Source organism: Marmota flaviventris, chromosome 2, assembly GCF_047511675.1.
Source record: "Marmota flaviventris isolate mMarFla1 chromosome 2, mMarFla1.hap1, whole genome shotgun sequence".
Lineage (NCBI taxonomy): Eukaryota > Metazoa > Chordata > Mammalia > Rodentia > Sciuridae > Marmota > Marmota flaviventris.
The window spans coordinates 179,022,827-179,039,636 of record NC_092499.1 but is presented as its reverse complement, the minus strand read 5'-3'; the positions used below and the strand labels follow the sequence as shown (position 1 = coordinate 179,039,636).

Here is a 16,810-nt window from a genome sequence, read left to right as displayed (position 1 = left end):
AGCAGGGGGGCCCTGGCTCCTGGGCCACTTTTAGAAGGTGCGGCTGATCAGGGACCTGCAACCCTGAGACTTAAAATGTCCCATTTCTCGTTCTCCCCAGCTCCACTCCAAAGGGAAATGGATTGGAAAGTGGGAACACGGCTACATACTAGTTCCCACCCAATCAGACACCGTCTATCCTCCCCTGTCACCTCTGCTGAAACCCTTTCGTGGATCCCCACTGCCTTTGGAAGAAAACCCAGGCTCCTGCCTCTTTGACCTCCAGGGTCTTGAGTATGCCAAGTGCCATCCCACCTCAGGGCCTTTGCTCATGCTCTTCCTTTTGCAAGGAAGGCTCCTCCCTGGGTCATTGCACAGCTGATTTCTTATCTTTCAGTTTCTAAATACTCGTGATCTTCTGGGAGAGGCCTTTCCCCTGTACATGTCTAAAGAAACCTGCCTGGCTCTGAGCACCAACCAGGGTATTTACGTTAAGGTATTCATCACAGTTTGCATGCGTGCAGCACGAGTTAGTGTCCTTGTTTACCGTCTCTGTCGGTTCCCCGGGGCCGGGACTGTGCCTCAGGCCCCCACGCCTGGTTGTGTGCTGGACGGGTGCCGCTAGGGGCAGGGGGTGACTCGGCAGCCACATGCCCTGAGGAGGAGGCACCTTCCCTTCCTTGGCACCAAGGGGCCATGTGGGTGCTGTGTGGCCGGCAGAAGTCTTGGCTTTGTGCACCTCGTTTCACCCAGAGTGTCCCCGCAACCACCGGGGTCTCTCACAGGAGCCCCCATGGTGAGAAGCCAGCCAGGTTCCGCGACTTAGAGAAGAATGACACCTTTGACTCCTGCCCATAGGACCGTCCTGTCCCCAGCCCACCCAGACCCGCCGGGACCTCTCTGGGGCCCAGATCTGTAAGATGGGGTTTCCCTCCTGTCACCACCAGGCACTCCAGGCCCCTCCTAGGGGGACTCCTCTGGGCCCGTCATTCAGAGGGGCCCACAGGAGGCCACAGGGCCACCGCCCGCTGCCTTACCCGCTTGCTCCTGAGGCTCCTCGGGGTGGGTGGGGCTCGGGCCTCTGTCCGTCCCTCCACCAGCCGAGCCCAGGGACAGCCCTTATATGCCCGCAGCAGCTCGGGGACACAAAGGGGGCGAAGCGGCCAGGAACCCGTCAACGCGTCACGTCAGAAGCCAATTGTGGTTTCCCCCGAGGGCCTGGCTGAGCCTTCCTCCTGCAGAGTGGGCCGCCAGCTGGGTCGCGCCCGGGCGGGAGAGGCTGCCCCTGGGGGCCAGGGGGCTGTGCCCCCAGACAGGGCCCCATCAGCCACCCCCAGGGCCAGAATCTTCTCTGCCCCCCTCTCCCCCCCTCGACGAAGGCCCCGGAGGAAGGAGGAGGTTAAGGCCACGGGGCCTTCTGTCCCTTCTCTGCCAGCCCTGGGCCTGGCGGGGCGACGGCCAAGGGCCTCGAGAGAGGGACTCTGGGTGGAGCTGGGGAGGGTGCCCGCTCCACCCCTCCCAAGGCCCGACGTCCCCAGGACTCCAGAGCAGGCAGCTTGGTCCCCTCCTGAGGTGGGTCCGGATGACAGACGTGAGGTGTCCATTGCGTCATTCGCTCACACTGCAGCAGGCAACTAGGGAGCACCTACTGTTTAAGGAGCTGACCACAGACCTTCAGGGCCACGTTTGTTTGTTGGCTTGTTTTGTTTTAAGGTTAAAGGCAAAGGTGAGGTGAGTCCTGCTAGCCTGGTCCCCCAAGCCTGGTCCCCCAAACCTTACCACCTCACGTGTCCAGCATGAAATCCTCATGAGGGGGTCACTGTCTTCTGCTCAGATCTGCTTCCATCACTCCAGAACTTGAGCCTGCCACACTTCAAGCCGCCTCCTTGGGTGGCCATTGGCTGTCCTGGGGGACACAAGGCTCTGAACCAAGCACCCAGGACACGGGGACGTGGGGGACGGTGCTCAGCGGGGCGGCCTGGGAAGGCACCCGGGAGGGGACGCTCCTGGGACAGCAGGGAGGCCCCTGGGGGCGCTGGGGCCGCGGAGGCCAGAGGTCTCGCTCTGCAGCCCGGCTCCGGCTGCCATCCCCCCGCGGCCTGTCGGGCCCCCAGGAAGCCTCCTGAGCCCCAGCTGGATGAGGGGCCACCTGAGTCCCCCTGGTCCCTGTGATTTCCTCTGCCAGAGGGTGACAGGCCAGCCGCGTCTCCTGCAGGGCCCTGGGCCTGTGCCTGGGGAGGTGGGGATGGCGGAGGGGATGCCTTGTTAGCCTCTGTGACCTCTGAACCCCTGGCTCCGCACACCCTGGGGACACGTCCCTTCTGCGCATGGCTCCCTGCACTCCCGCGTCCACAGGGCCCATTCCCGCGTCCACGTGGGCAAGGGCTTGCTGGCCGAGGGCCACTCGTGCCTGGACACTCTATTTGTCCCTGAGTCCTCCTGTCCAGAGGCGCCCAGCCTCCTGCCACTCACAGTGGTGAAGGCAGTTGCCGCGAGTGTGTGACCCTGTCTCACTCAGGTCACTGTGTGGTCTGTTCCACTGGCTGAGGCCATGGTTCTCCCAGTGGCCTCCGCTCCAGCACTGGGTTCCACCAACACATGAAGACAGTTGTTCACAGAAAGCAGGCTCATGCCTAGCATTTATTGAGCACCAACTGTGTACCTGGCATCTGAGCCATGTGCACACATTTAGTCACCCAGGAGGTGAACGCTGTTATCATTTCCTGCCTTTCCTTAGCAGCGTGGGCTCAGCAAGGGAAAGCAACCTGCCCAGGGCCACACAGCCGTCCAGCCAGGACTCCACACCCTCACTGTCCTGGCCACCACCCGGCCCGGCCTCTGGGAAGAGAGGGAAAGGCTACTGAGTTTCTGACCCGCCTCATCTCCTCTCCCTTCCGGGCCCCACGGGGGACACCAAGCCCCACCAGCAACCTGGACACCCCCTTGTCCTTGTGGACCCAAGCCGGGTCAGGATGGGGCCTGCCAGGGAGGGGGGTCACTTGACACTCTGGACTCCCCCTTTGCAACCCCGACAGTGGCTGTGGGGGCCCAGGTGCAAGTCACCCTGCAGGAGGGGCAGGGTGCGCAGCCTGGTGACAGGCGTGGGGGTGCCATGAGGGACGGTGCAGGGACGAGAGGTGACCCCAGACATTGATTAGCTCCTGGCTGGGTTTTGCAGTCAGAGGTCCCGGGTTCCAATCCCAGCTGTCGGGGTGGGCTGAGGAGGCGGGCAGGGCAGGTGGGGGCAAGAAGGACGAGGGCTTCCTCTCCCCAGGGCAGGCACTGCCCCTTCTCGCCCTATGAACTTGTGCCTCTGTTTCTCTCTCTTTCTTCTCTCCCCACCCCGGATTCTGGTCATGGATCCCAGGGTGGTGCTCTACTGAGTCACACCCAGCCCTGCGTCACACTCTTTAAAGGATGTCATCGCCTCCCTGAGTGTGGTGTGAAGGATTGAGGAGGAGACAGGGTTCAAGTGCAGTTCTACCTGTGCTGTGTGTCCTTGGGCAGGACGCTTCACCTCTCTGAGCCTCCCAGCCTCATAGGGGAAGGAGGAACAGTGTCTGGGGACGGGACCTCCAACACTGCCCTCAGGCTCCCTTTGTGGACTCAGCCTCGGTTTTCTACCCAGGTGAGTCCAGATCGCTGGCCACTTGAAGGCAGTTGAAATCAGATTCGAGGCCAGAGCATCCAACCCTGAGGTCCAGGAAGAGCCGGGCTTGCCTGAGGCCACTCGGTGTCCAGCATCTGGTGGGACCCAGGCCTCTGAATCCAGCAGCCCTAAGCTTGCTGTCCCACCTGCACTTGGCCTGGGCAGGGTGGCCCTAGGGCTTAAGGTGGCCGTGAGTGTGCTGTTGAACACACCAGGCAGAGTTGGGGACACAGGGGCGTCTCTGGCACTCCCATGGATTAGCCAGGCGACTGTGCCTGCCAGAGTGTCTCAAGGCAGCCATTGTCCCAGAACTGGAGACGATGGGCGATGAGATTAGGGCTGATGCTGAGGGACAGGGGCGGCCTGGCAGGGATTGGGGCCAAACTGGGACAGAGTCCACCTGCAGGGCCTCAGGAGCTTGCGGAGCAACGGCCTCCTGACCAGATGTGGACTCCCCACACGCACAGAGGCACCCGGACCCCTGCCAGAGCCCACCCCACGGAGACCCAGAAATCCTGACAGGTTCACACACCAACGTGTGGACACAGACACACGGACCCACGGACACACAGCCCCACCTGGCAATTCCCACGGGGTCCATGTGCTGCTCACCCAGGTGCACTTTTGTTTCAATGTTACAGATTCTTTTTTTTAAATATTTACTTTTAAGTTTTAGATGGACACAGTATCTTTATTTTACTTTTATGTGGTGCTGAGGCTGGAACCCAGGGCCTCCTGCATCCTGGGCGAGGGCGTTACCACTGAACCCCAGCCCCAGCCCCTAGTTTTTTTTTTAACATTCTAGCAAATGAAACTGATTTCAGGGTCTGCAGAGAATACCCATTATAGCTCAACTGTATGTAAACAGACATCCACTTTTAAAAAATGATTTTTAGTGGTCAATAGACATTTATTTATTTTTATTTATTTCTATGTGGTGCTGAGGATCGAACTCAGTGCCTCTCACCTGTGAGGCAAGTGTTCTGCCACTGAGCCCCAGCCCCAGCCCAAGTCCCCACTTTTAAAAGAGTCAATCTGAGAATAATAGGGCTGGGGACGGAGCTTAGGGGTGGAGCACTTGCTTGTCCCAAGGCCTGGGCTCCAGCTCTGGTTTACTAATTAACTGGCCCATGTGCTCTGGGGGATTCCTCTCTCCCTGTCCCACAACTCCTGCTGGGGCTTGTGCGACGTCACCCTCTTCACAGTTGGAGAAGCTGAGGCCCGTGGGGGGGACGCTCTGCTCAGGCACACGGGGCAAGGACCAGAGCCAAGGTTCAAACCTGAGCTGGAACCCAGCCCCTGCTCTGCACCGTGGCTACCCAGGGCCTGGTGCCAGCCTTCCCACCTCTCTGAGCCTCAGTCTCCTCATCTGTGAAATGGGGACAGTCCCCGCCTGCCTCTGTTACTATGAGGACATGGAACAGCTTCTGGGGCACAGGCTCCTCATGAGTAGAGCCATCCTCAAGTTGCCAAGATTTGGGGACACAAAGCTGAGATGGGAAGAGCTTGACCACTTGCTAAAGTGACCTTGAACCAGGGGGTCAACCACCCCGAGCGTCAACAACCTCATCCGTGAAGTGGGGAACACAGCGCTTGCCCTCCCCCCACGTGGTCATGGAGGCGAGAAAAGCCCTGAGCCAGGCTTCGGTGGGTGCTCAAGCCCCCCCACCAGACTGCAGTCCCTGTCCTCCAGACCCCAGTCACTGTCCTGTAGACCCCAGGCTGATCCCAGACCCTAGCGCCCACCAAGGGGAGCCACACGGGGACTTGCTATTAGAAAAGAGACCAGAGTGTCACGTCTGAAGGTCTTTCTCCTGTTTATTGCCAGGCCCGGGCCCCTCCCGGTCACTCCTCGACCTAAAAGCAGCCTCCGGTGGTAGTGGCCGCCAGCTCCAATCAGCGGGCTCCTCCACGGGGACAGGCGGGGGCCGCAGCTGGCGGGGGGGTCCTGACCCGTCAGTCCAGCTTCAGATCCAGCACTAGAGCATTCTGGCAGGAGAAAAGGGCCGGGTGGAGAGGGACCCGGGGAGCAAGGACGGGCCACCCAGCACAGGGGCGGGGCGGAGCTGGGCCCCTGGGAGGAGATGGAAAGCCGTGCACTGTTTAAGTGAAGGTCGAGGGAGACTTGCCCTGTGACCCTGGGGACGTCCCTTCTCCTCTTGGGCCTCAATGTTTTCAACTGTCAAAGGGCAAAGCTCCCAGAGTGGAGAGATCGACGTGAGAAAAATGAACCTTCCAAGTTCAAGGCGTGACATGCCAAGAAGCGCTTGTAATTATTGAGCACCTCCTGTATACCCTCATGTGAATCATCTCAGTGACTCCTAACAGCTCTGTGAGGTCCATGGCCGGATTTTCATCCCCATTTTAAACAGAAAAACAGGGGCAGAGGGAGGACAAGTGATGTGGTGGCAGAGGAAGAGAGCAGCAGCCTTCCGGGATTCTCCTGGGGACCCGCTGGCCCAGGAGGGCCCAGGTTGTGAGGGGCGGGGACTTGCTCAGGGGATTGACAGGGTCACACCACGGCCGCCTCCCCAGCCCCACCCCCTCCCGTTTGAGAAGGGCAGGCTTTGCTCCTGTCCATTGGCCTAAGTGTTGGTGGCGTGGCCACGCCCGGCCCCACCTCTGCTATGTGCAGCTCCGCCAGGTTGTAATCGATGGCCAGAAGATCCGGGAGCGGGAACCCCACTCGGAGCACATCTGAGAAGTACAGCAAGCGTCACTGGGGGCCTCGCTGCGGGGGACTAAGGACAGGTCACCTGGAGCCCAGTGCCGTGATCGATTTGCAATGTCCACTGGGGACAGTATTTGAGGCCCAGCTCAAGGTCTTGTTCATGATATGGGGGTCAAGGGTCAAAGACCAAACTGATGGGCCATGGTCCCCAGGCAGGTGACATTAAGACGACATTGGCCTCAAAGATTCAGCAATGGCTCTCCACTCCCCTTTAGATCCCCCAGGTGGGTGGCATCTCTTCCCGGTGCTTCTTGGCACCAGTGAAGTGGACGCCTGTTGGAGGCCTCACCGTTGACCACGGGGACAAAGGCTTCCTGGAGATAATCGGTGATATAGCCAGTCAGCTCCTCCTCCTGGGGGGAGAGAGCACACCCGCCATCATTCATCCCCACCCGACCCCACCCAGTTCCCGGGCCTCACTCCGGCCAGGCCTGGGGACCACGGCAATGGACATTAGAGACTTTGAGCAGTTTGTCCAGCTCACTTCAAAGCTGGGCCTCGCTGGGTGCAGTGGTGCACACAAGTAATCCCATCAGCCCAGGAGGCTGAGGCAGGAGGATCACGAGTTCAAAACCAGCTTCAGCAAACAGTGAGGCCCTCAGCAACTAGTGAGACCCAGTCTCTAAATAAAATACAGAATAGGGGCTCAGTGGGCAAGTGCCCCTGGGTACCAAAAAAACTCTGGGTCCTGCCCTGGGTGACCGTAGGCCTCTGCCCCTCTCTGCTTGGTGCCTGTTGGTGAGGTGTGGGCCTGGGTCATGGAGCGGGAGTGGGAGATTCGGGAGGCAGAACTGTGGACCCTACTTCTGCTCCTACAAAACACAGCAGCTTTGATCCGCCATTGGCGCCACCTCCCTGTGCCTCCCACGGGCTGTGGGAGCCCAGCGCACTGGGTGGGGGATGGGCCTCTGTGGTTCTTATCAGCTCCTGCCAGAGTCAGGGACTGTGCCAGGCCCTGGGGCCACAGAAACTAATAAAAACCACAGCGTGGCTGAGGAAAGCCAGCCCAGAGTGCCACTGGGCCATGTTTTGAAAGTCAGTCCAGGGAGATATCCAGGTTCTAGCTAGAAAACGGGAACTCAGAAAGGTTAAGAGACTGCCCTGAGGTCACACAGTGGATCAGGAGGTCTGGAGTCTCCCAATGGCCTTTCTCTCTTGGCTCTAACTCTGTTCGGAGACTTCTTCCCTGTGGTCCAGGACAGAACGGCTCAGCCCTGCCCTCAAACCAGACCAGGCAGAGGCTCTTGGGACACTTACGTTGAAGTTACCAATCGATGAGGACCCCCGCGTCAGGCTCAGCAATCTGTGGGGGAGGGGGCGGTCAGAGCCACAGGACCTGGTCCTGGAGAAGGGGGGTCCAAACTCCCAACCCCTCCCTGAGGCAGCCTTCGGGTGTTCGGAGCCTCTGCTTGCACGTCACCTGTGAGGGACATGACCCCCCTCTTGACCATCCCTTCTGTGTCCACAGCTGAAACCACCAGATCTCCTGAACCTCCTCCCCAGACACGTCTTTGGCTCCTGCCCCAGGCCAGCTAGGTGAAGGGTCACGGCCAGAGGGTCAAGTTCACGTCCTTGCTGGACACAGGGTAGGAGCCCTCGCCCAGCACATCTCCCCTTAGGCCCGTGGGAGGGTGGTCGGTGGCTCTGCCTGTCCACTCTATCCCCTTCTTAGTCCAAGGCACTGAGGAGAGCAAGACCCAAAGCCCCAAGGGAGCCAGGCCAGGCCAGGCCAGGTGACCAGACCATTCCATCCTTCAGTCCCTGTGACTGGCCCGGAGTTGGTCATGTGACCCACACTGGATCCAAGCCTTGGTGATCTTTTAGAACCATTCTCCTGTTGTTAGGGTCACTCTGCCACCCCAAGGGGAGAGGAGCCACAAAATGGATAGTCAGCTCAAGGGGAGGAGGGAGTCAGATTCTTGAGGATTTGTGTGTCTGGATCCAACCATGCCTGAAAGCACACCTGGCCCTAGAGTTTTCAGTTATATGAGCCAAACAACTCCCTTTGGGGTTTAAAGCAGTTGAAGTTGGAGTTCTGTCTCTTTCAACTGAAAGAATCCCCAAATAGGATGAGTCACTCACTATTTAGACAAATACAAAAATCAATGGGTGACTGAACATAAATCTAGGAAGTCAACATACTCTCCTCCGGAGCGTAAGAATGAATGTAACACATGTGGCCAGTGCCTCTCAAAGGCCCTGACTCTGGTGGCATTTGGGTGACATGGGCCAAAACCTATGAATGAAAAATGGGACATGGGCCCATGACCAGACCCTGTGACAGCCTAGTGGAAAAGTGAGGGGAGAAGGAGGTGAACTTGAGCAAGTCTTGGAGTGCCAAGCTAAGACGTAAGAAAAGACAGTGCAGACAGTGGGAGCCATTGAGGGTTCTAGAGCAGGGGCAGTGACCAGAGCAGCCTGGCAGTGTGGGCTGCACTGGACGGACCATGGGGAGAACCTGGAGCAGGAAGCCAAGCAGCGCCAGCTTGGGCAGCAGGCCCCCACCTGTCCACAGAGGTGTCCATCTGCAGCCGGTTCCCCTGCACCGAGTACTGGATTTTCAAGTTGAAGTGCTGGCATCAGGGGAGGAAGCAGAGAGGGGCGGTGGCCCCCGTTGGCGCCACCATCGCGAAGACAAAGCCGAGTCCGGCTCTCTGCCCACAAGGCCTCCAGGAACCAGACCCAGCAGCCTCCCCCCCTCCCCAGGTTCCTTGTCTCTCCCTGTCCTGGGCCAGGACAGCACTTGCAGAAGTACCTGGCACCGTGGAGGGTCCCTGCACATGCCACGTCTCACCCCAGGCCTCCACCTCGGCTGTCACCTTGGCTTGGGGTGTCCCCCATCCCTGCGCCCCGGTCAGTTGCTGCTCAACCTTCAAAACCCAGCTCAGCCATCACCTCCCTGTGGTTTCCCCAGACTGAACCTCGGTCTCTCTGGGCTCTCGTGTCCCCTAGGAGAACTGTCACTGCCCTTGTGGCTGCTACTGGAGGCCAAGGAGGGGCCCAGGGGCAGGAGTCCACACTGAGCCTCCTTGGCTACTCTGTCCACTCCAAGGCTCAGTGGTGGAGCAGGAGTCAGACCCAGGTGACAGTGTCAGACCCAGGTGACAGTGCCCGGGAGGGCAGGGCCCCACAATCGAGGTAGACTAAGAATGCTTTGATCTCCTTCTGGGCTTTCAACTGAAATCCCACCCTCCAGTCCTGAACGTCCATGAGGCTGGGGACCCGTGGGGGGCCGCCCACTCACTGTCTCCAGGAGGAACAGGGACACGGGGGGCTTGCCCCGCCGCCGGGTGGTGAAGATCTCCAGCGAGCCGTGGAAGTGCAGCAGGCTCTTGCCCGTCTTCATGGTGACCTTGGGGGGCTTGTTTATCCTGATCTGGGTCACTACGGGCTTGGGCTTGGGATAGGCCTCGGCCACCTGCAGGACCGGGCTGGGCCTTAGACAGGTGGCTTCAGGAGCAAGCAGAGTCCCTCAGGGGAGGGGTGATTTCCACCTTGGACCCAGGACATAGGACAGGCAAAGGGCCGGCGGGTGTCTCAGGAAAGAGGAGCAAACACGCGCCAAGGGTGGGAGGGCGAGGGACTGGGCTGGAGAGCCCTGGGTGCCGGCAGGGTGTGGGAACAGGTCGGGGAGGACTGACACTCACCTCAGGGATGAAGCCGGCCAGGGTCACCGTGGTTTGTGGTGGCAGCTCACCAATCTACAAAATGACAGAGTTAGGGTCCCCAAGTCCCCGGACCACGCCTCTGGCTCAGCAGGTGCAGCCTCAGGCTCCACCTCCTGGCCCAGGGTCAGGGGTCAAGGCCACACTGTTGGATGGAGAAGCAGGAGGGAGATGGGAGGGGGCAGCCACAGCAGGTGAAGGGCCAGTGGAGGTGGGTGTGGGTGGGAGGGGAGGGGGATGGACAGCTGGGGGGGCGTGGAGCTAGGGAGGTGGGGGTGGGGAAGTGGGGGTGGGGGGCGAGTGGACGTGAAGCTGGTGACAAGGACGGTGGGTGGGAAGCGGGAGATGCGCTCAGGGGTGGAGGTGGCGAGCAGAACAAGTGTGGATTCCTGGGTCCAAGGAGGACAGTGGGTCTGGGCAGGGCAGGTCGGTGGGCGAGTGGATGAGGAGGGTGGCCCTGGACAGTCGGGAGTGGACAGAGGTGTTGGGGGGAGGGGCGGGTGCCCAGAGTCACGGATTCACTAGTGTGAGGCCCTGTTCTAGGTGTCTAGGTGTCCTGGAGACAGTATAAAGGGACAGATGGACGCCAATTGGACGGATAGGACCCAGGACGTGAATATGTGCTCGCTGGCCAGCTGGGGGGTGGCCGGGTGGCCGGCCAGGACATGACTGGTGAATCAACGGCTGGTGGGTGGGCACTTCAAGGTCCGGGTGAGTGTGGTGGGCACAGGGGTGGGGGTGAGTGTGGGCTGATGGGAGTGAAAGGGCAGCCCTGGGTCCCCCAGCGGAGGTGTCCTGCTGCCCCAGGGCCATCTCGGGACAGACAACTCCGGGCAGAGGCCGGAGAGGCGGGCTCAGGGCTCACCGTCTGGTCCTGGATGTCCATGTTGAAGGACTTCTGCAGAAGGGCCAGCTCAGCTGTGAGCAGGGCGGCCGAGAGCAGCAGCTGCGATGACCCCTCGGCATAGCCCCCCGGGATCTCGAGGGGCCCCCCGTCCTCGGCCAGCTTGATGGTTTTGCCTTTCTGCTGCGTCACCTCGGGCTGTGGGGTGGCCAGGAGGGAGACACAGCTTTGAGAGCCTGTGGCCAGGGGGGACTCAAGCCAAGCCCCAGTCAGCAGGCCATGCAGCGTTCGAGCCAGGATGGCAGCAGGGACCCCCATGGACAGCGGGTGGGCTGAGGCCCAAGAGTGAGAAGGGAGCCAGTCCCCAGGCCACTGGGCGTCTCCCTCAAGGGGGCAACCTCAGCAGGCCTGACTGACCGGCTGGGGCCTCATCTCTCCAGAACACGATTCCTGCCGCACCCTCAGGAGAAAGAGGGAGGGGACCCACCCCACGGGACCCCAGGAGCCCACTGCAGGAAGACGTCATGGGGCGATGACCTCTAGGAGTCTTCTTCCCGGTCCTGGAAGATGCATCTCACCTTGTCACCTGGGGCCCTGGAGGCCACCGACTCCCGTGGGACCCTAGCCAAGCCCTGCCCGTCCCCTTCTCCGTGTCCCCACCTGTGTGCCAGCCTTGGGACAAAGCGAGCAGCCCCCACAGCCAGCTGGGGGATCCACAGTCATGCTTAGAGCAGAGAGGGAGAGGACCCCCCTGCCGACCCCTGCCCTGGGGAACAGGCCCCACCCCCAGGTCCAGTGAGCCGAGGCCACCCCCGGGCCCAGCACTCACGCTGAAGTCCACCTGGATGTGGCTGGCCGTGGTGGCCGGTGTGGACATCAGGGCGTACTTGACAGTGCCCATCTGGCCCACGGGCATGGGGTCTGTGCAGAGGGGGTTCCACTCAAAGAGACGCCAGTCCCAGGGGCCCCCCAGAAAAGCCGGCACTGGCCAGCTGCTCCCGGAACCTGTCCCTCTGTGTGACCCCAGGCAGATTCTTAGCATCTCTGGACCTCAGAGACTTCAGGCCAGGAGGGGCCCCGCCGGGAGCCCCTCCCCTCTGCAGGCACAGAGGCTTCGCCCAGGGCCTGATCTCACAGCCGGGGGGCAGGGCAGGGCTACCAGGGGCTTTACAGATGAGCAGAGTCAGGCCACACTGCTGGGGACAATCCAAGCCATTGAGATTTCTTTTCTCCCATATTGGGGAGCCCCCTGGGTCCCCAAATGATGCAGGAAGCAGATCCCATTGGCCAAGAAGAGTCAGGTACACCACGAGGACACGAGGCTGTGGCCCAGCACAGCGTGGCTACTGTCCCTAGCCGGGAGGGGTGGCTAGGAACACTCACCACTGAGTCTGGCCCACTTCTGGTTCACGTACACCAGGACTGCGTCAATGGCTGGACACAGCTGGAAGCAGAGAGGGCCCTGGGTGAGCGGGTCCCTGCAGGGGGCCTCGCCCTCCAGCTCAGTGTTCTGTGGGGACCCCAGGCACCCGTCCAGTCCAAGGACGTGTGGGAAAACTGAAGCCCAGGTCACACGGAAGCCACTGCGAGAGTCTGAACTAGAACGCAGAGCCCCTGACCAGAGCCTGAAAAGTCAGCGAGGTGTCCCTCCCCAGGGCCTGGTCATCTGAGCAGGAGCAAGCACCATTGCTTCCTCCACCCGTGCTCAGAGTGGCCATCTCTAGCTGACCACGGCATTCCTCCCGCCAAGCCTGAGCCACCCAGCAAGGAAGGCTGAGGCCACTCCGGCTGCTCACCATGCCGGGGAGGACCTTGTGCAGGGTGCTGTCCAGGAACTTGTTGACCATCTTGGGCAGCATGCTGGACGTGAGCACCGGGGCATGGGCCAGTGGCAGGAGGTCAGACACAGGACACGAAGGGACAAGGTTAAGGAGGCTTGGTGCTCAGGAAGCGGGATGCAGGGGACAGTAGCAGGGTGGACCAGCCTCCCCGCCCCCGCTGCAGAGCCCCTCACTTGCTGGGCAGGTTGGTCTTCACGCTGACCAGGGTGATCTCACAGCCCTCGCTCTTGAACACAGGGAGGCCCGTCTCCTCCTCCTGCAGGAGCCGGTTGGTGGCTGTGATGTTCAGGACGATGATGATCTCCATGTTCCCTCCCATGAAACTGGAGGAGGGGGCAGGTCGGCATTGTGGGCATCTCCTATCCAGGGCCACTGTCCCTGTCCCCTCTTTGCCCATGATCTCAGCAGCTCTGAAAGGGAGGAGGGCAGGGAACCCCAGCCACGGGACAGGAAAGGCAATGGGACCCACACCAGGGGCCCCCCTCTTCTCTGGTGAACTCCTACACATCCTTCAGAACCCGCTCGTGTTCCCAGAGCCTCTCCCAGCCCCCTCGCTCCTGCTCAGCAGTTCTTCTAGGGCATCATGCGGTGCCCGGTCATGCTGAGCCTGATTCCCATCAAAGCAGCAACCAGGCCCGATCATCTCAGATCCCAGCACCCAGAGCACACAGTAGGTGCACAATAAGTGTGCATGTAAGAGTGAGACGGGGAGGCCATTCTCCTCCCACTTCAGTCCCTGACAGACGCACCTCTTTCCCGTGATGGTCATGCCCGTGGACACACACTGGAAGATGCCCACTTCAGGGACGAAGTTCAGCGTGATGACAGGGAGCTGGACGTCCTTGACCTTCATGCTGGGAGAGAACAGGCACCCGCGGCAGTGAGGCCTGAGCTGGCAAGATCAGGCCCTCGGCCCCTCCTCGCCTCGCAGGGAGGCCTTGGGTAGCCTCCTCTCCCTGTCACAGGGATGAGCCTGCCCTGAGGGGACATCCCAAAATGTGAGAAAAATCTGAGTGTGAACCAGTGGTACATGGAAAGCACTCATGGTATGTGGGCGAGACGCAGGGCTGACTCTGTGTGACATCTGACTGTTCCCTTCCCTTCTGTGGGGAACAAAATAGGGAGGTTTGCTCAGATCAAGGCTTCTGGTGGGTGGAAGGAAGCAGGACGGTCCCCAGGTGTGGCTGGCTGGCTGTCCCGTGCGCTGACAAAAGGTTTAGTAGCCACTCTGACCTCAACCCACTAGATTCTGGTAACACTCCCCCACTCGCCTGCAAGTTGTGACAACCAAAAATGTCTCCAGACATTGCCAAATGTCCCCTTGGAGGCACAACCAGCCCTGGATGAGAATCACCAGTCAAGATCCAAGGTAACAAGATGTGGTGCACGAACCTCCCCCTGCCTACTCTGAGCTCTTGGCAGACATTACTAATGGATCACAGTCCTATTTCCTGCTAAGTCCCAATAGAACCTGGGACCCTCCCCAGTGCCTCGGGCCAGCAGCCCCGAGCCATCGATGACCGATTCTTCCTGTCATCAAATGAGAGCTGACGCCCACCGGGCTCCACCGCTTAAGGACTTTTTCATTTCCTTAGAGTTGGATTTTTGGACCTTGCATCCTCCTCACAAGGACCCAGCCCATCACAGGGCAGGAATTGTCCCCAGTGGGTGGCTGAGGAGGCCCAGGTAGGGGCAGTGACGGCCCAAGGTCATGCAGCAGGACAGCGCAGGGTGGCCCTCCCCCCCCCGCCCCCACTTACTTGGTGATGCCCTTGATGGGCTTCACGCCCGGCCGCTTCTTGCCAGCTTCGGCTGCCATCTTCTCCAGGATGTGACTCTCCTCCATGGCACTCTGCACCTCTGGAGGGGACGTCCAGAGGGACACTCAGGGGCTCCCACTCCTCCCTGCCCTGTGCCAATCTCTTGGGCATCTCAGGCCACTTACAACCACTGTGCCCCACCCCAGGCTGGACGGTGCCCCAAGCCTTGTCCTTCCCTAATGAGAAGAGACCCAGTCACCAGCAGTGACATTAACAAGTGACCAGAGCCAGCGGGAGGAGGGCAGGCAGAAACCACAGGAGGAAGGACAGGGCTGGGGAGTTTCCCGGAGGAGGGGACAGATCAGTGGGTCCTGGAAGGAGGAGCAGACACAGCAACCAGGGAGCAGGAGGGAAGAGGAGCGGACACGGGAGTGCAGGGTGGGGACAGTGGGCAGAGGACGGGGGAGTGCAGGGTGGGGACAGTGGGCAGCAGACACGGGGAGTGCAGGGTGGGGACAGTGGGCAGAGGACACTGAGGAGTGCAGGGTGGGGACCGAGGGCAGCGGGGAGCGGCGAGTGCATGGCCCGGAGACTGGGGACACCGAGCTGTGTCACCTTTTCCTTGAGAACCAGATGTTCTCAGCCATGGTCAGCAGCGCCTCTGGGAGCTTGCTAAAGTGCAGGTCGCAGCCTGGGGCCAAGCAATTCTGCTCCCCAGGAAAGGAGGACCCCACCCCGATGACACCCTGCCAGAAACACCCCCACAGGGCCACGGCTAGTTCTCCGAGAAGGCCAGTCACCAGGACGGTGGACCCGCCTTTAGCCCTTTGTACTTGGACTTGACTCCTTTCACCTCGTGGTGGTGGAGTTGGGGGTCGAGGTGGAAAACACATTTTACAAGATCTCTCCTAAGGGATTTTAAGGTCATGTTCATTTGTTACCCTATTTTACATTTCTTCACATTTACAGATGGGCAAACAGCAACACAGAGAGGCCAAGTGACTTGCCTGAGGTCACACAGAGAGTTGTTTGGCAGAGCTGGGATTTGACCCACTCCTGTCACCCCCACAGCCCACATGTTGCCACCAACCCCTGCCATCAGGACCAAGGAGAGACTCTAAGGGACTGGGCTTCCCAGCTCTGCCTCTAACATGGAGAAGCTTGGACAAGTCATTTCATTTCCTCTGGGCCTCAATTTCCCCTTCTGTGGGATGGGACAATAATAACAACACATTGCTTGTGAGTTTGATTTGAGGACCTGCAAACATGAGCTGCCACCACCAACCACGTGCCCCACAGCCCACTCCTGGCCCCTCACCCCAGCCCGCAGGCTCACCATGGTTCAAGATGTCCATGCCCAACCGCAGCAGCGCGCCCGGGTCGGCTCGAGTGCCCGGCAGCAGGCCACAGAGTGCCAGGCACAGGATCCGCAGCATGGCTCCTCCTGGGGCAAGGGCCTGAATTGGGTGCAGGCCCCAGGGCCTTGGTGCCTGTGGGACATCCCAGGTCCCAGAGCAGGTGGGGGCCCAGGAGCCTTGGGGCTGCAGCCTGTGGTGGCCCGACCTGGATCAGCCCGTACAGGGGCTCCTGCCGGAACCTGGCTGGCAGCAGGCTCAGGCACGGGGCTCCCCTGATGCACAGGTCCTGAGAGACGGGCTCCTACCGTCAGCCGCCATCCCAACCCCAGCCCGAGCCTGCGCTCCTCCACTGATGCACGTTGATCGCGTGCCCGCTGTGCCTGCTGACGGAGTGCAAAACCCTGGGGATTGAACCCAGGGCTCTCTACCAAGGAGCTGCACCCCCATTCCTTGAAGGGTCTCTCTGAGTTCCTTAGGTCCTCACTAAGTCATGATCCTTAGGGCCTCGAAGTTGTGATCCTCCTGCCTCAGCCTCCCAAGTGGCTCGGATCACAGGCATTCACCACCGTGCCCGAGAGGAAGGGAATGGGAGAAGGGACGAGGGGCCTGAAGGACCCCCCGAGGCTGAGATCTAACGGATGAGCAGGAGCTGGACCATGAAGACCCAATAATCAATATCACTAAATGAAAGTGGGATCGATTCTCCTGTCCCAATGGACTTTCAGGTTCTATCTGGGCTCAAAAGCCATCAACCCTCGTGTTTTCTTGACCCCTGGGAGAGCTGCATGCGTGACAAGGACAGGCACTCCCTGTGCTGTGCTCCAGGGCAGATCTCGTCATCACGGGGGCTGGGCAATTCTGGACCAGGTTGCAGAGCCGGCCCCAGCTCACACAGGGGGACACTGAGCGCTACCCCAGGCCCCCTCCCCGGCCCGACGGTGCCGGGTGTCCTGGTCCCTTGGGGCGGGGTGAATAATAAGGGT

The 16,810-nt window shown here is 60.5% G+C and overlaps 1 protein-coding gene across 1 annotated transcript; it reads right to left on the bottom strand.

Moving 5' to 3' along the window:
- Window positions 1–5,428: 5,428 nt before the first annotated feature.
- Window positions 5,429–14,717, bottom strand: Bpifb6 (BPI fold containing family B member 6). Its single transcript, XM_027945325.3, has 14 exons — window positions 14,470–14,717; window positions 13,459–13,563; window positions 12,883–13,032; window positions 12,665–12,728; window positions 12,252–12,312; window positions 11,698–11,789; window positions 10,890–11,066; window positions 10,007–10,060; window positions 9,604–9,777; window positions 8,865–8,932; window positions 7,617–7,662; window positions 6,649–6,712; window positions 6,249–6,325; window positions 5,429–5,617 (listed from the first exon to the last, which is right to left on the bottom strand). The coding sequence occupies exons 1-14, from the start codon at window positions 14,553–14,555 to the stop codon at window positions 5,585–5,587; spliced, it is 1,251 nt and encodes a 416-aa protein (XP_027801126.2). The 5' UTR covers window positions 14,556–14,717; the 3' UTR covers window positions 5,429–5,584.
- Window positions 14,718–16,810: the final 2,093 nt, after the last annotated feature.

Coding starts and splice junctions, on each gene's coding strand:
- Bpifb6 (XM_027945325.3), bottom strand. CDS start 14,555: ATGGAGGAGAGTCACATCCTGGAGAAGATGGCAGCCGAAGCTGGCAAG. Junction 13,564..14,469: donor CCCATCAAGGGCATCACCAA/GTAAGTGGGGGC, acceptor GTTCTCTCCCAG/CATGAAGGTCAAGGACGTCC. Junction 7,663..8,864: donor ATGGACACCTCTGTGGACAG/GTGGGGGCCTGC, acceptor CCTCCCCCACAG/ATTGCTGAGCCTGACGCGGG.